Source organism: Plasmodium inui, assembly GCF_000524495.1.
Source record: "Plasmodium inui San Antonio 1 unplaced genomic scaffold supercont1.37, whole genome shotgun sequence".
Lineage (NCBI taxonomy): Eukaryota > Apicomplexa > Aconoidasida > Haemosporida > Plasmodiidae > Plasmodium > Plasmodium inui.
In genome coordinates, this window is record NW_008481871.1 from 92921 (window position 1) to 106558 (window position 13638).

A 13638-nucleotide genomic window follows, 5' to 3' on the forward strand; every position below is an offset into this window, starting at 1 on the left:
TTAGGTACAGCATTTTGTCTCCTATATTGGTTAATGTTCCAGATTTTCTCCTGTTTCTATTATACCTTATGGCTTAGGTTAGAAGCTCTACAGTTCCATCCCCTGATCTACCATGTAATCTGCTATAAACCCTTCTATGATCTAATCCCAGGAACTAACTAATTCTTTTAAGGAAAATTCTTTTTTCCTTAAGAATTTAGCAACTTTCTTACCCCTTTTTTGGTTTTCATGGGAGTCTAGCCCCATTTCTAATCAAGTTACAGGAACAACAGAAAACTTCAATGTCACTAGGATTACAAGAAGGGTCTCCCTTTTTATAGTATAACAGCTCATTAACATACAAACTAACAAATACCTACCTAGCCCCCTTATACTCAAAAGTGTCACATAAAAAAATATTTTGTCCAATGTATCTGATGTGTTAAGATAATTTGGAATGTAAAGATTCCAATTAGTTAAACCAAAATCCTCATATAGCTTTGCTTTTCCGTTTTCCTATTCCTTTCCTAATTATCCCCAACAACCCGATAAAGACAATTTATGAAGTTCAAAGGACCATGAGGCATGTCTTTATATATAGTAAAATTTTAAAGATAAAACAACTCCTTAAGAAGCCGTAACTCCTCCCAAAGGAAGATTTCAAGATCTCTATTGTAAAACCGTCACAGCAACAAGTTATAGGTCACTTTCCAAATCGTCAACGATGACTAGGACCTAAAACCTTTGCTTAAGATGAACTCCTAAACACAAGTACATCTCTATATAATGTGACAACACTCACTCATAAATAGAGCTAAGATATGAGGCAAGTAGGAGAAGATAATCCCTCACCCAAGAAAAAGGAAAACAAGAAAAATAAACCGCAGACACGCCCAAGTGCCAACTCGTGCAGGAGTAAGAAAAATAGCGGCCCAAGGCGAAGAAGAAAAAAACACAGGCGCCCAAATAAATTATAGGGTATGACCTCATCCACAAAAACATGAAAACTTTTAGAACGCATATAGGTGGAGCCCAGCAAAAGAGAAATAATACGTTTCAAATATACCCAGAAAAGTTTCTTCCCAAACAGTCACGACAAGACACCCCGGAGGCAAATGATCAAAGAAGATTCAGTGATCTGAAACCCATAACAGGAAACCCAACAATTAGGAGCAAGCAGAAATAAAGTGTTATCCATCGCTCGAACCAAATGCCGAGCGAGCAAGGGACAAAAACAACCAATCCTCTCTCATCTTAAGAAAGCTATATCCAGAAAAAACAAACACCCCTAAGAAGTACAGTAAGAAAAAATCACGGAATCGCCAGGAAAAGGGAAGGTACGAGAATCTCCAGAGCACCCAGCCTCCAAACTGTATCCTGAGCGGGATACATGGAGAAGCTCCAGTCGAAAAAAAGAGGAGATAAGTCACCCAAGGGGCTCATGTTATCTTAAGAGTACAGACTAGACAGGTAACAAAGAAAAAGATCATCCGAAGCCACATCAAACAAAGAACATCAAGATACGGACCAAGTCACCCAAGACCCCCAAGAAACCGGATCCCAGCCATAAATCCTGGGAGGAATATCAGACATAAACTATAGAGATCAAATTACAACTTCAAATCGAAGAAAATCACCCCAGAAGACTAACTAGAAGAGGCAAATCTGAAGTCACACGCAACCTGGCCGCCAAGAAAAAGAAACCAAGGCGTTCGCAACCGACTGACAACCAAAAGAACACAAACAACTACCGAACTCTCAGTCAGTTGAAGCCCCCCAAAGTGGAAGGCATAATCTACAAGTACACGTAGGGGAAGGAATAAAAAAAAAGTAGGAAAAATATTGGAAGACTCATCGAGTTCACCAGGGGGACAGAGCGGACAGACGCAGAACCCCAACAACGGTTGACTCATGAGGACAGAGGAGATCAACGTACCAGCAGCCGAATGAGCCAGGGACTATCCAGCAGATTCTCCTTATAAACACGACGGAATAATCAGGAAAAGAGGTCAACTCAAAAAACAACTCCAGTTCGGGGAAAATATCGGAACCCAAATCTGAACGACTCCCCCCAACTCAGCTAACAACAACCAGACACTCTCATAAAGCAACAGTAGAAGCGGACTCCATTCAGGGCTTAGACATGCCAGAGGAATTCCAAGAAGGAACCCAAGAGAGTCTCCCTCAATCAACAGGCCCAACAGGAAATCCCCACAACTTACCTGATATTCCCCGCACAAAAACGAGCCAAGGACTGAGCCACCCAGAGGGCCAAAAAGACCTCAGAACGCCAGAGCTGCATTCTACAACAGGACGGAGCAGAATATTAGCTACCGCGTATGAGTTAAACACCAGTAGGAATCAAAAGACGTGTAAAGATGAAGGACGAATAGAAGCAGTCTCAAAGCGAAAATCGAGAGGGCCCGACAAGACAGCGCTCTAGGATCCGAGGATGTGAAGAGATAAACAGCCCAAATCAAACACCGAGGAGCCCAAAGCGAACAAATCGTAGATAGGGAGGTAAACCAAAAAATCTACGGGGGAGAAATAAATAAGCTTCAAAAAACAGATCCAACCCAAATGAGTCAAACTTCGCCCAAGGCCCATCTCCCAGAACCCAAAAGTGAGTTCACGCCAGGAATATGAAAGGCGAGACTCAAAACAAACACGGACAGAAGGGAGGCCCGAGCCGAACATCCAATGGATGGCCGGGCAAGGCTCCTAACTAAGAGACCAGAGCCCCAAGGACCAGGAACAGAACAGTATAGCCGGCGCTCGAATTAAGAAACTTCAAACGAACCACTCATCAATCTCGAGGAAGGATCCAAAAGGATGCAAGTCAAAGCAAAACATCAGGCAACTAACTGATGAGGGCATCTAAGAGGATTCCACAGGGCTAAGTCAGCAACCAAACAGGCCAGGCTAAGGGAAAAGCCGAGTACAGCCAGAAAATTGAGAGCGAGCCCAACCTGACAGGAAGCCACGCTTCCCCCAGAAAAGGACGGAGAGGAGGAGTAAGTATCAGACCCCTCCGGAGGAATCTAAGCACCCAAAGGCAGTTGCCCCTCCAATCGGTACAGAAGGATCAAAGGACATACCGCTCAACAATAGAAACAGGACAAAGATGAGAAGACACAACCTCCAGGAGAGGAGAAAATTACTCTCTCCACAAAAGCCCGGGAAGAAATTAGAAGTGAAGCTAGAGGAGAAGAACGGACAAAAGATCCAAAAGAATGAAAAAACCCAATGGGCAAACGCGAGGAGGAATTATTCAGAGGACATGCGACGGAACAGACTCATTATCCAGACATCAACCAAACAAAAACATGGCGTCAAACATCCAGACGCGACCCAACCCCAGCGAAAAACTCAGCAAGAAATAACGAGGAGGCGACAGAATCTCCACAGGAGCTAAGGATAGGGGGACTGACCAAGGAAAGCAACACCATACAATCCCGAGCGGATGGCGAAGGTGAACCGAACCCCAAGACCCGGGAAGAGGACGAACGGGCCCAAGAGGGTGAGGTCCGAAGGGAGACAGGACAGAAGGAAGAGTCCGAGATTGAAGACGAAGACAACCGAACACAAGAAAAGGAAAGCGACCCAGGTGCCGTGAACGGACTCGCCAGGAGAGAGAGGGAGAATAAGATAGTCGATAAGGCTGCTAAAGGATCCACGGACAGACCGGGTACAGGAGGAAAGGAAGGACCCACCAGCGTGTAATACATGGAAGGCAAAGCCGAGAATGAGTCAAAAGGAAAGAAAGTACGAAACATCTCCACTCCGAAGGGCCACATTCCCAGAGAGGAGTTAACAGGCCCAGGAGTATAATAGAAACTGAAAGCAGAATCTACACAAGAACACGGGCAGGCGTTGACCCAGGACGAACACCCAAAGAGAAGATCCGAAATGAAACCCCCGAGAGCACCAAGGAGAGACAGCATGCCAATGCTAGACACTCCACCCAAGCAGAAACCGAGGAACCACAGAATCCCGGAGGCTAAGAGCGTGGAAGGAGGAAAACGCCCGAGAGACAGCGACCAAACGGATAATATAAAGACGAAACACCTGTAAATGGAGAGCTGACGGGAGGGATCAGGCCGAAGTAGGAGAGGTTAGGGAAAGGAGCAAATCTGAGGGAAAGCAAAGGGGCCTGAGCATTCCAGCACTTGGGTATAGAGGCGAGGAGAAACCGGGGGGGAGGGGGGGTCATCGTCTTTGAGACACGAACAGAGTCAGAGGTACGTGATAGACGGGTAGGAAGGAAGCCTGGGTGGAGGGAAGTTCCGGGAACTAATCCGGAACGGACTAAGGGGAACTCCAGAACACTCCCAGCGGACTAACCGGAAGGAAAGGGGGGACGTCAATGTTCAGGCAGCATCCCAAATCAGAAGAAATGGTTGAGGAGAACCAGCGGGCTGTAGGTCGAAGCACGAGGAGGAGAGACCAGAGAGGGAAATCAGAGAAGAGGCAGAGGAAGGAAGGATTGAGCAGAAGAAGTCTACCAGACGAAACAAGACCAAGCGAGAAAATCAGGACATGTGAGAAAGAGGTGAGAGCCTGGAACTGGAGCCCGGCACTGGAGAAGGGATGAAGAGGAACGCCTAACTCATTTACCCGGACGGAGGGGGGGTTAAACCACCCCCAGAAGAGCAGAAACATAAGAGAAAACAGAGAAGCCAAGCAATCGGACCCGTAGTAGAGGCAGCGGAGCCGAAGAATTCCCCAGACAACAAGAGTCACCCCCACGTACCAGGCGAAGTCCGAGATCGAAACAAGCACCTCAAGAGCAGGAGACAAAACAGCGGACACAGGAGCGGGGGCTTAAGGGAAGTAACTCCCCCCGAGCGCAGGCCGACGCAAAACAGGAGAACGGGCACTCCCCACCCAACTAGCAGAGGAGTAGGGGGAGGGACTGACACACAGGGGCCTGACTCCAACCCTCCAAACTACCCCAGACCCTAGGACGGAGGGGGGGAAAAGGGCAGGTAGAAGGGAGAAGAGATACAGCAACAGGACACGCAAGTCGTAGTAGAGTGCACTCCGGACCCAAAAAAGAAAGGGAAAGGTTTCTTTAGCAAGGATGGCAGGGGCAGAGGGAAAGCAAAGATGACAGCCACGAAATCATCCGAGGTGCAACCCCAAAGAAGGGACTACAACAAAAGGTGACTCCCCTGAAGCAAACGAACTAAGAGTCCGGAACAAACCCACAGCAGAAAGATGCCCAGTTTAAGACAACATCTGAAACAAATCCTAGCAGTGGCCGAGGCCAGTGATAGCGAACAACCCCAGGCGAGAATCAGGCTAAGAGTGGAGAAGGGAACAAAAGCAAGACCTAAAACCCTCCTCCCAAACCAAGACACGAGATGGAGCCGAACACTAACAGGGGGGGGAACAGAATGCCCAGTAGCCGACAAAGTCAGCCTAATGTTATGCAAAGGCCTAGAAAGATGGTTTGCGGGATTCATTCAGCAAGACGAAACGGGTTCAGCATTCATGGAAGGGGGATGCACAGCAGAAACGATAGCGGCAACCAACGGGTTAAGGGACAGCAGCAGATGTCCGTACAATCCGAACAAGGAAAATTGGCAGTTCTATGACTTGACAACGGAGCTGTCAGTGGGGAAAGAGGAAACGAAAACCTTTATAGCATGTCGGGATATAATGACAATATTCCTGACAGGATTAGTGAATATAGACCAACAAGGGGGAACATGGATAAACACAACATCCCATCTTGAGCCATGCCAGACTCTATATCAGTGGTATGAGGAATGGGGAGGTCAGAAGGCAGCGAAGATGATAATGCAGTTACTTTTCCCTACAACAAGAAGGTTAAAACTAGCAGGAAATCCACTGGAGATGAAGGAGCAGAAGGCGGACGAATGGTGGGCGAAGCTCCTGAAAGGAGTCCCCCTCATCGTTGATGGCTTACAGTGTTCACGAAACGACGAAGAAAAGGAGACCTATATCACTAGTTGTGTGAAATATAGACAAGATCAGGGTTGTAGCAGTAATCCGCCGCACTCATGGGATCCGAACCAAGCCCAACAGGTAAGGAATTTCAGACATCCCAACCTATCCAGGGACAAATGAAAGAGGTCCCCACTTGGACTGAGACGACAGATCGTCTTGCCCAAACTTCCTATAGGCCGGTGCAGGAAGTATCGAAAACCCCCGAAAAAGTGAGGGAAGAAGCCTCCCATAGATGCCTGAGGTAAAGGCTCCCCCCCACCAGCCGGGGCGTTGTCCTTAAACCAGACTGGAGTCCGCTGACACCCTTTTATCTCGAAACTGGAGTGAGAGGGTATGGAAAAGTTCCCCGAACTCAGGAACGGATCCACAGGGGGGAGAACCTCATACCTCAAGATCAACACCCAAAAGGAATCTCGCCATGAAGGACGCATTGCGATGTTAGACTAGGTTATGAATATAACCAATACATGAAGGCTAATTCAAAATTTCTTTAGGGATTAGTTCTTGAAGAAGGGCAAACCCTGGATCAACTAAGTCAGAAGCTGGAGAAGGTAATCCAACAACAAATAGTTCAGGACCCGGTCAATCACAACCAAAACCTGGGGACTTTGGAACTAGTGAAGGGCATAGTAGGAGCAGGAATTTCTGGAGGGTTTATCCCATTAGTTTGGTACATGTGGAAGAGGATATTCAGTAGACCCACCAGAGTAGAACCACAAGGAACCAGAAGATTGGGCTATAGGAACAGGATCTTCGAATAGCCATCTTTGCCCAGACACAGGGAAATTTCACGTGACTCTTCGCTTGGGTGGGGTCACGGCGGAAGGGCCTGACACCGTATTGGGACAATCAAATGAGATTATAGGCAAGAGCGGCGATTACTTGGAAGAGATCCTTCTTCCTCAATAAAGAAAAGAAGGAACCAGGAAACACCCCCACCGCCTAGGAAAGAATGAATCACTGGGAAACTTTATCATTCTCCAGGATAGAAGTTGCAAAGGTTAAAACAAGACAAGAGAACACGAAGGTAAGTCTCCAGATTCCCCCGTTGAATAAGAAGGGACTGCAACATTAAGCAAAGGCGGTGGTAGGGATTAATCCCCGACCAACCCACTCCACATAAAGCAGAACTCATTCAGACCTGTACACAGCTCTACACCAGACCATAAAAAAATTCAACCATCCTGAAAGGCCAAATACAACCCCAGACACGTAGGGGGGAGACGCCAGACTCCTCACCGAGTGAGTCTCAAAAAAAGGAAGGCCAAAGTCTCGCAAAAATTACTCGCCGCAGTAGGAGGGATTCCGAGTTAAGAATACAACAAATCGCCGAGATACATCACTCCCCAGCAGGAGAACAGTGACCCAATCCCAGGGGGGATCAAATCCAACCCCCCACCTCCCCGGACTCCTCTGCTAAGAGGGGGAGCGCACACCGAATCCGTCGAGACAGCGGGGCCTTTCAAGAGCTCTTGTTTAGGATTTACTTTTGGGGAGAGGAGAGGACCGACGCGATCCATCCATTGAGCATACAGGCGTAATTCTGGAGTTCAGGGTACACAGTTTTTGAGTTGGGGGGTGATGGCTAGAGTCCGGGGTTGAGACTTTCCAGTGACCAATTGGACGTTAAACACCAAGAATTTTGTAAGGGCACACTTGGAATGATTCAACATGCGATTTACGTGGCCGTTGATGGTCCCAACCCATTCGGCTCCTTGCGGGGGATCTGGATTAGATCTTTAAGTTCTTTCTGAGTTGTAGGCTTCTCCTCCTAGGGTCCGTTGTCTTTTCTTTAGGAGTTACTTCTCCAGTCTAGGCTTAGGTTTCAGGGTCTTGTGTTCCTGGTTATCTTTAGTCTTCTGTAATTCTAGGTATTAGTGGCTGGGCTTCAGGGGTGTAGGCTTTAGGGGTCAGGGGGGAATGCGGCTGTTCGGGGGGTTCAGGTCTTATGGCTCAGGGTTTGGGGTTTTTGTTGTGGGCTTTTAGCTTTTAGCCTTAGTGCTTAGTGGTCATGGTTCGGTTCTAGCCAGTTGTTCTAGAGCTTTAGTGCTTAGGATTATACACCTTACGGCTATATGTCTTGGGTGTATGTATTTTGGATTAGTCTCTATCTTTGGTCCCATGGCTTATTCTGGATGGCATAGGGTTTATTGGTTATCGTCCAGGGTTTTGGTTGAATGATTCAGCCTTTTAGACGGATGGTGCAGGGTTTACGGGGTATATGACACGATTTATGCGTTCGGCTTTAGTGTGTTCCGAGTAGGGCTCACCCTTTAGATTTTACCGTTTAGAGGGCAGTGTTTTCGCCCTATGTGCTTCAGGGGCGTTTTTACTCTTAGCTCTAGTGGTTAGGGTTTCAAGGTTTAGGGTTCATTGTTTAGGTTTACGTTCAGAGATTAGGGTTCGTGGAACAGGTGCCAGGGGGGGGAGGGATTCCGGATTATGGCCAGCTTTACGGTTTAGTTTTTAGGGTTTATGGTACAGGTTTCAGTGCTCTTGTTTCAGGGGGTAAGATCTATGTTTCACGGGTTTTGGTCCAGATGTTCTGGGTTTATGCCTTTAGGTTGAGGGGCTTTGTCCATGGGTTTTGATTTTTGGTCGCGGGGTTAGGGTTAAGGTTGACGTTTAAGGGGCCAGGTGTTATGATCATAGTTTCAAAATATCCTGTTTCAGTCTCCAGGTTTACAGTCTATCTTTAGTTGTTATGTGTTTGGTTGATTTTCCTTGTTTTCAGGGGTAGGCTTTAGGATTCAGGGCCTGAGTGGGTAGGCTTCTTGTGTTAGGGATTCACGGCTTCGGGCCTGTTTTTTAGGCTTCAATGAGCTCTTTCTGATTGGTTAGTGTTTATGCTTTCAGGTTCCTGGTTTTAGCTTGTGCGTTTATTTTTCAGGGTCTTGGATTTGGTCTTTTGGATTCACGGAGGATCGTTCAGGGAATTTGTTCCAGGGTTTAAGATCAGGGTTTAGTGCTTATGGTTTATTGTATAGGGTTCCACCTCCTACTTTCTATGGTGGAGATTTAGGGTATAGTATTTAATGCTTAAGGTAGTAATGGGTCCATGTTTCAAGCTCCATCGCTCAGGGGTTAGTTGTACTTGCCTGGCCTCAGGTTCTATGTTTAGGGTTTAGCATTCAGGCGTAAGGGTTAGGTTTCATGCTTAGGGTTTAGGATTCAGGGTTTGGGGTTTATGGTTTATGCTTATTTCTTTTGGGTTCAGCGGTTAGGGATTAGTCTTACGTTCTAGCTTTTAGAGTTTAGTTTTTATGTTTGACTTGCTGGGGCTCAGGCTTAAGCGTGTGAGAAGTAATTTTTGAACTCGCATTTCAATCTATATTGTGTTCTTTTTTAGGTCCTAGGTATTAATGTAAAGCGTTCACGGATTAGGCTTTGGGGGTGTGGCTTCTGTTTTCGGATTTATTTCTATTCTTCCGGGGTTTGAGTTTTGGGTCCAGGGGTCACGGTTCAGGATTGACGTCTGAGGTTCCCGGATTTTGTTTGTGGCGGCTAGTTTGTAGGCCTCTGGCTTTCAGAGTTTATGGGTTATAGCTTAGTTCTCATTGACTAGGACTTTGGGCGTGACGGGTAGGGTTTATTCTTTTGCGGGTAGTGTTTACGGTTTAGGATTCAACGCTTAGTTTTCCCGGCCTAGACGTTAGGGTTTAGGGTTCCAGGGGGTAGTTTTAGGGTTTATGGTTGATCGTTCATGGCTTAAATTTTATTCTTTACTATTTATTTCTCATGGATTAGTGGTTATGGTTTAGGTATTATCTTCTTGCATTCAGTCTTGAGCTGTAATCTTAAGGCTTAGGTTTTATGTTCTGAGGGGGCGTTGTTAGCATCTGGGGGTTCCGGCCCGGAATTTACTCTGGACGGTTGAATGTTTAGGCTTTGGGCCCAGGTTTAGGGATCAATTTAGATCTCAGGGTTGCGTCTTTAAACCTTAGGGTTCAATTGGTAGTGTTTAGGTTTTATATCTTGGATTCATGTTTATGTTTCAAGGTGTACTGTTCAGGGTCTACGATTTAGGGTTCACTTTTTAGGTTTTATTTATAAGGAGTCAGTTTTTAAGGTCCAAGCTTGAGGGTTTACTCTTCTTGGCTATGGTGTCTCCCTTCATGTGCCAGGGTGCAGTGTTTATGGTTGTGCGTTGGGTTCTCCGGTTTATGGTCTAGGTCCTAGGGGTTACTTTTAGGGCTTAGTCTCAGGGTTTATTGTTTAGGACTTAGGGTTTAGTTCTGACACTTCCTTTCTTACGCTCTACATCTCTGCCGTTACCTGCACGGCCGAGGTTTCAGTGGCTTTGTGGCTTCGGATTTTGTTTCTGGATCCGCGCCTGGCGGCTCATGCCTGCGGTTCCGGCATCTTGTCTTTTTTCTTAACCTTTGGGGTTCCGAACGTCAGCTCTTAGCTCTACTCCAGAGAGTTCCCTACTGTGCTTCCCGAGTTTCCCAGGTTGTTATCCTTGGGCTTCAGTGATGGCGCTTTCCGCTTCTGATTTAGTGTTTAAGAGTTAGGTGATATATTCGTCGGTTCTGATCTAGACCCTGCGGTTTCAGGTCCTGTCTGTCTGATTTAGACTACTGTGATAGTTTCTGGGTATTTTTATCAGGGTTCTGTTGTTATGGATTATGATTTATGTCCTAAGTTGTACGTTGAGTGCCGGTTGTGCCGCGAGCACGGTTTCGCTCCGATGTTGGAATTTCCAGAGGTCACAGCTCCTGGATGTATGGTGTAGTTTCCATGGGGTATTGTTTTTGTTTTAATATTTAGTTTTCACTCCTCAAGGTTTAGCCTACAGGTGTCATGGCTTATTCCTCATGGGTTACTACGATAGGTTCTAGTTTTCAGGTGTCCGTACTTGGACGTAAGTGTTGTGTCAATGTCTAGAGCCTATTGCTTATACCAGATGCGTACTTGCATGTTACGCTTGCTTATTTTGTGCTTAGTACTTCCCCTCTATTCTAAGTTCCCTGGAGTTACATTTGGAGAGGTATGTTTTGCACTTTATCCGGCATCCCGCTGTAACTTGGTTTTCACGGACAACATTTTCCTTGTTGATTCCGCGGTTTGGTTTCTAGGATTGATGATTTCCTTGTTGTCCCGTCTGCTGTGGTTAATTTCTTGGCCGTATGTTTTAGGCTTAGATTTCATATTGTATGACCTAAGGTCGAGGATTCAGCCCTGTTGATTTAGATTTGGTATCCAACCATGGACGTCCAGGGTTCAGGGTTTGGTTTTCGTGGTCTCAAGGGGGCACCTGGACTTTAGAGGGTGGGGGACTCAGGGTTCTGGGGGTGGAGGGGTTGCCGTAGTCTGTCTGGCTTATGTTCTTAGCTTTTGAGTTGTGTTTTAGTTTTTAGGGGCTATTCCTAGTTTTATGCCTCCGACTCTGCCGCTATTGTTGGTTGCTCTTGGATTATTCTGTCTTCTTTCCTGCTTGCTTTTGTGGAGGCGTCTCTTCTCCTTTACCTGTTAGGCTCAACTTATAATTCTTCCTGGGTCGCTGTCAATGTTGTTCGGTTTAAGGCTTATAATTTCGAGGCTTTCTTTCTCGATTACGACTCAATTTCTTAGGGATTCACGTCCAGGCTCGACGCCTAAGGTGCACATTTAGCCCTCATTTTCATCGTGGAAGACTATTGCGTTAAGTTCAGAGTTTATTCTTTATAACTTGAATGCTCATCCCCTGTTGCTTATAGTTCCTGCTTATTGTCCTTGCAGGTATTGTTCACTTCTTTGGTTTCATTCCTTAGGCTGTATCTCTTAGCCCAGAATGATTACGCCTTCGACTTTGGATTTAGGCCTTGGAGTCTGAGCCTTCTTGATCCTGTGTTAAATCCTGGGCTTTAATCTCTATGGGGTTTCGGGTATGGCTTATTGCTCAGTGATGATAAAGTAAGTTTCATGCTACAGGCACTGTGGGGCACATTCAATGCTTAGGCGTAGAGAGTGGAAATGTATATCGCAGAAGTAGTTCGTCAGTCCCTGTCTCTTTCACTTATTAGATGGTTTCTATCTCGTACTGCTTAAGCTGTGCTGTTGGCCTTCTGCTTGAGCCTCTATTTTGCTCCCATTATTGTTTAGGCTTGCTCCCCATCTGTCACCCTGCTGTTGGGCTTAGGGTTCTGTAATTCTGAGGGCTCCTATTTTATTGAGTTCTGTTACAGAGTACATTTCTTCCTATATTTCTTACCTGTATTCTTCGCTTTTCAGGCCGCGAGGGTACGCAGTTAGGTTGCAGGGGGTAAGCAACTGTGTCATCTGGCTTTTTCCCATGGCATCGCGCCGTCGGCTCATGGTGTTGTGTGGTTCTGTCAGGTTTTATTGTTGACTCTTTATTCTCTAATGTTCAGGATTAATGCTCTACTCTTTATCCCCCTCGATCCACACGTGAGTATAGTGGTCAGGCTTTATCCTCTATCTTCACACCTCCACGTTCTCGTGTATTGTCGGTGGTTTGTTTTTACTTCTTAGTTTTTATTAGTATTGTCCGATAATTTAACTTAGGCGGGTAAGGTCTATTGATTAGGCGCCTTCGGTACTGCGATCACCCTTAGGTTTTTATGATTTATGGTGTAGTGTTTGGGTTGCAGGTGCCTGGTACTAAGCTCTATACTTCATGGCTTAGCCCTGACGGCTTCAGAGTGAGGCCCGTAGCCTAGGGGGCACTGGCACTTTCTAGTATTTATTCCTACGATTAATTTTTTATATATACCTCGTTATTTCTGCTTTCTGCTGTTATTTCTTATCTCCTTATTCTTAGGATTCCCCGCTGTATCTTGACGATTTACGGTTCAGATTCTATGGTTGCGGATTCAGTCTCACTGTGTACGACTGATCGGATACCCCCATTCTCTATCTGTGTTTGATCAAGTGTAGGTTCGTTCTTGCATGGCTTAGCTTTACCATCTATACTGCCTGTGTCCTATGCACTGCTCAGGTGTATGTGCTATGATTCATGTTGCAAGGTGTTTTGGTGTATTTGGTCCTATTATTCTTCAGAGTGTTTGCCCGAATGCTTTTGAGTTAGGCATGATGTTCATTCTTTACAGGTATTAATTGGGGGTGCCACCCCGTACTGCTTCTTTCTTATCTCTTAGGGTTTCGATATGTGCTCTATTAATTGGTCTTCAACTTTGAGTTTCTGTGTTGTATGATCTATTGTGCAAGTCTTAGGGTTAAGGGCCTATGTTTCTGATTGTGTCATCAGCCTCTAAAGCTTATTCCTTACGGTTAACCATTTAATGCTGTCCGCTCCGGATTAACATCTTGGACTTTAAGCAGCCTCTCCCAAGCATCATTGCCCACTCTTCGTTTCTAGTTGGTGTGCGTTCCCCCTCGATCTACTTTACTCCTTCCTTCTTCCTGGGGTAATGGTGCGCCCTCTGGCTTCTTTTATGTCGCCTCCTCTTACTCCCTCTCTATGTTCTCTTTTTAGTTGTCTGTGAAGATAGAAGAAGAGATATATTCGTAGATTCCTTATTATTCTCCCCCTATTCAATATATCTTAAGTGTTTTAATATAATGATACAAAACAATCAATGTTTAGACTCTGTCCGTTTCCTTCATTGAAATATATACAGAGGGACAACAGACTTCTTGACCTAGTGCTATTTCCTTGGCTGTTTTATTCTCATCCCTTTCCCATAGGATATATTTGTAAAATCCTGGAGGGATACATTG

At 45.9% G+C, this 13638-nt stretch overlaps 3 protein-coding genes across 3 annotated transcripts; all 3 read left to right on the forward strand.

Annotated features, from left to right (window-relative positions):
- Positions 1–2122: 2122 nt before the first annotated feature.
- Positions 2123–2422, forward strand: C922_05098 (hypothetical protein; the record flags this gene model as incomplete). The annotated part of the gene is made up of 1 exon (XM_008820671.1): positions 2123–2422. One exon carries the CDS (start codon positions 2123–2125, stop codon positions 2420–2422), a length of 300 nt encoding a protein of 99 aa, XP_008818893.1.
- An 803-nt stretch (positions 2423–3225) lies between these two features.
- Positions 3226–3702, forward strand: C922_05099 (hypothetical protein; the record flags this gene model as incomplete). The annotated part of the gene is made up of 1 exon (XM_008820672.1): positions 3226–3702. The coding sequence occupies one exon, from the start codon at positions 3226–3228 to the stop codon at positions 3700–3702; it is 477 nt and encodes a 158-aa protein (XP_008818894.1).
- A 1497-nt stretch (positions 3703–5199) lies between these two features.
- Positions 5200–6716, forward strand: C922_05100 (hypothetical protein; the record flags this gene model as incomplete). Its single annotated transcript, XM_008820673.1, has 2 exons — positions 5200–6033; positions 6450–6716. 2 exons carry the CDS (start codon positions 5200–5202, stop codon positions 6714–6716), a joined length of 1101 nt encoding a protein of 366 aa, XP_008818895.1.
- Positions 6717–13638: the final 6922 nt, after the last annotated feature.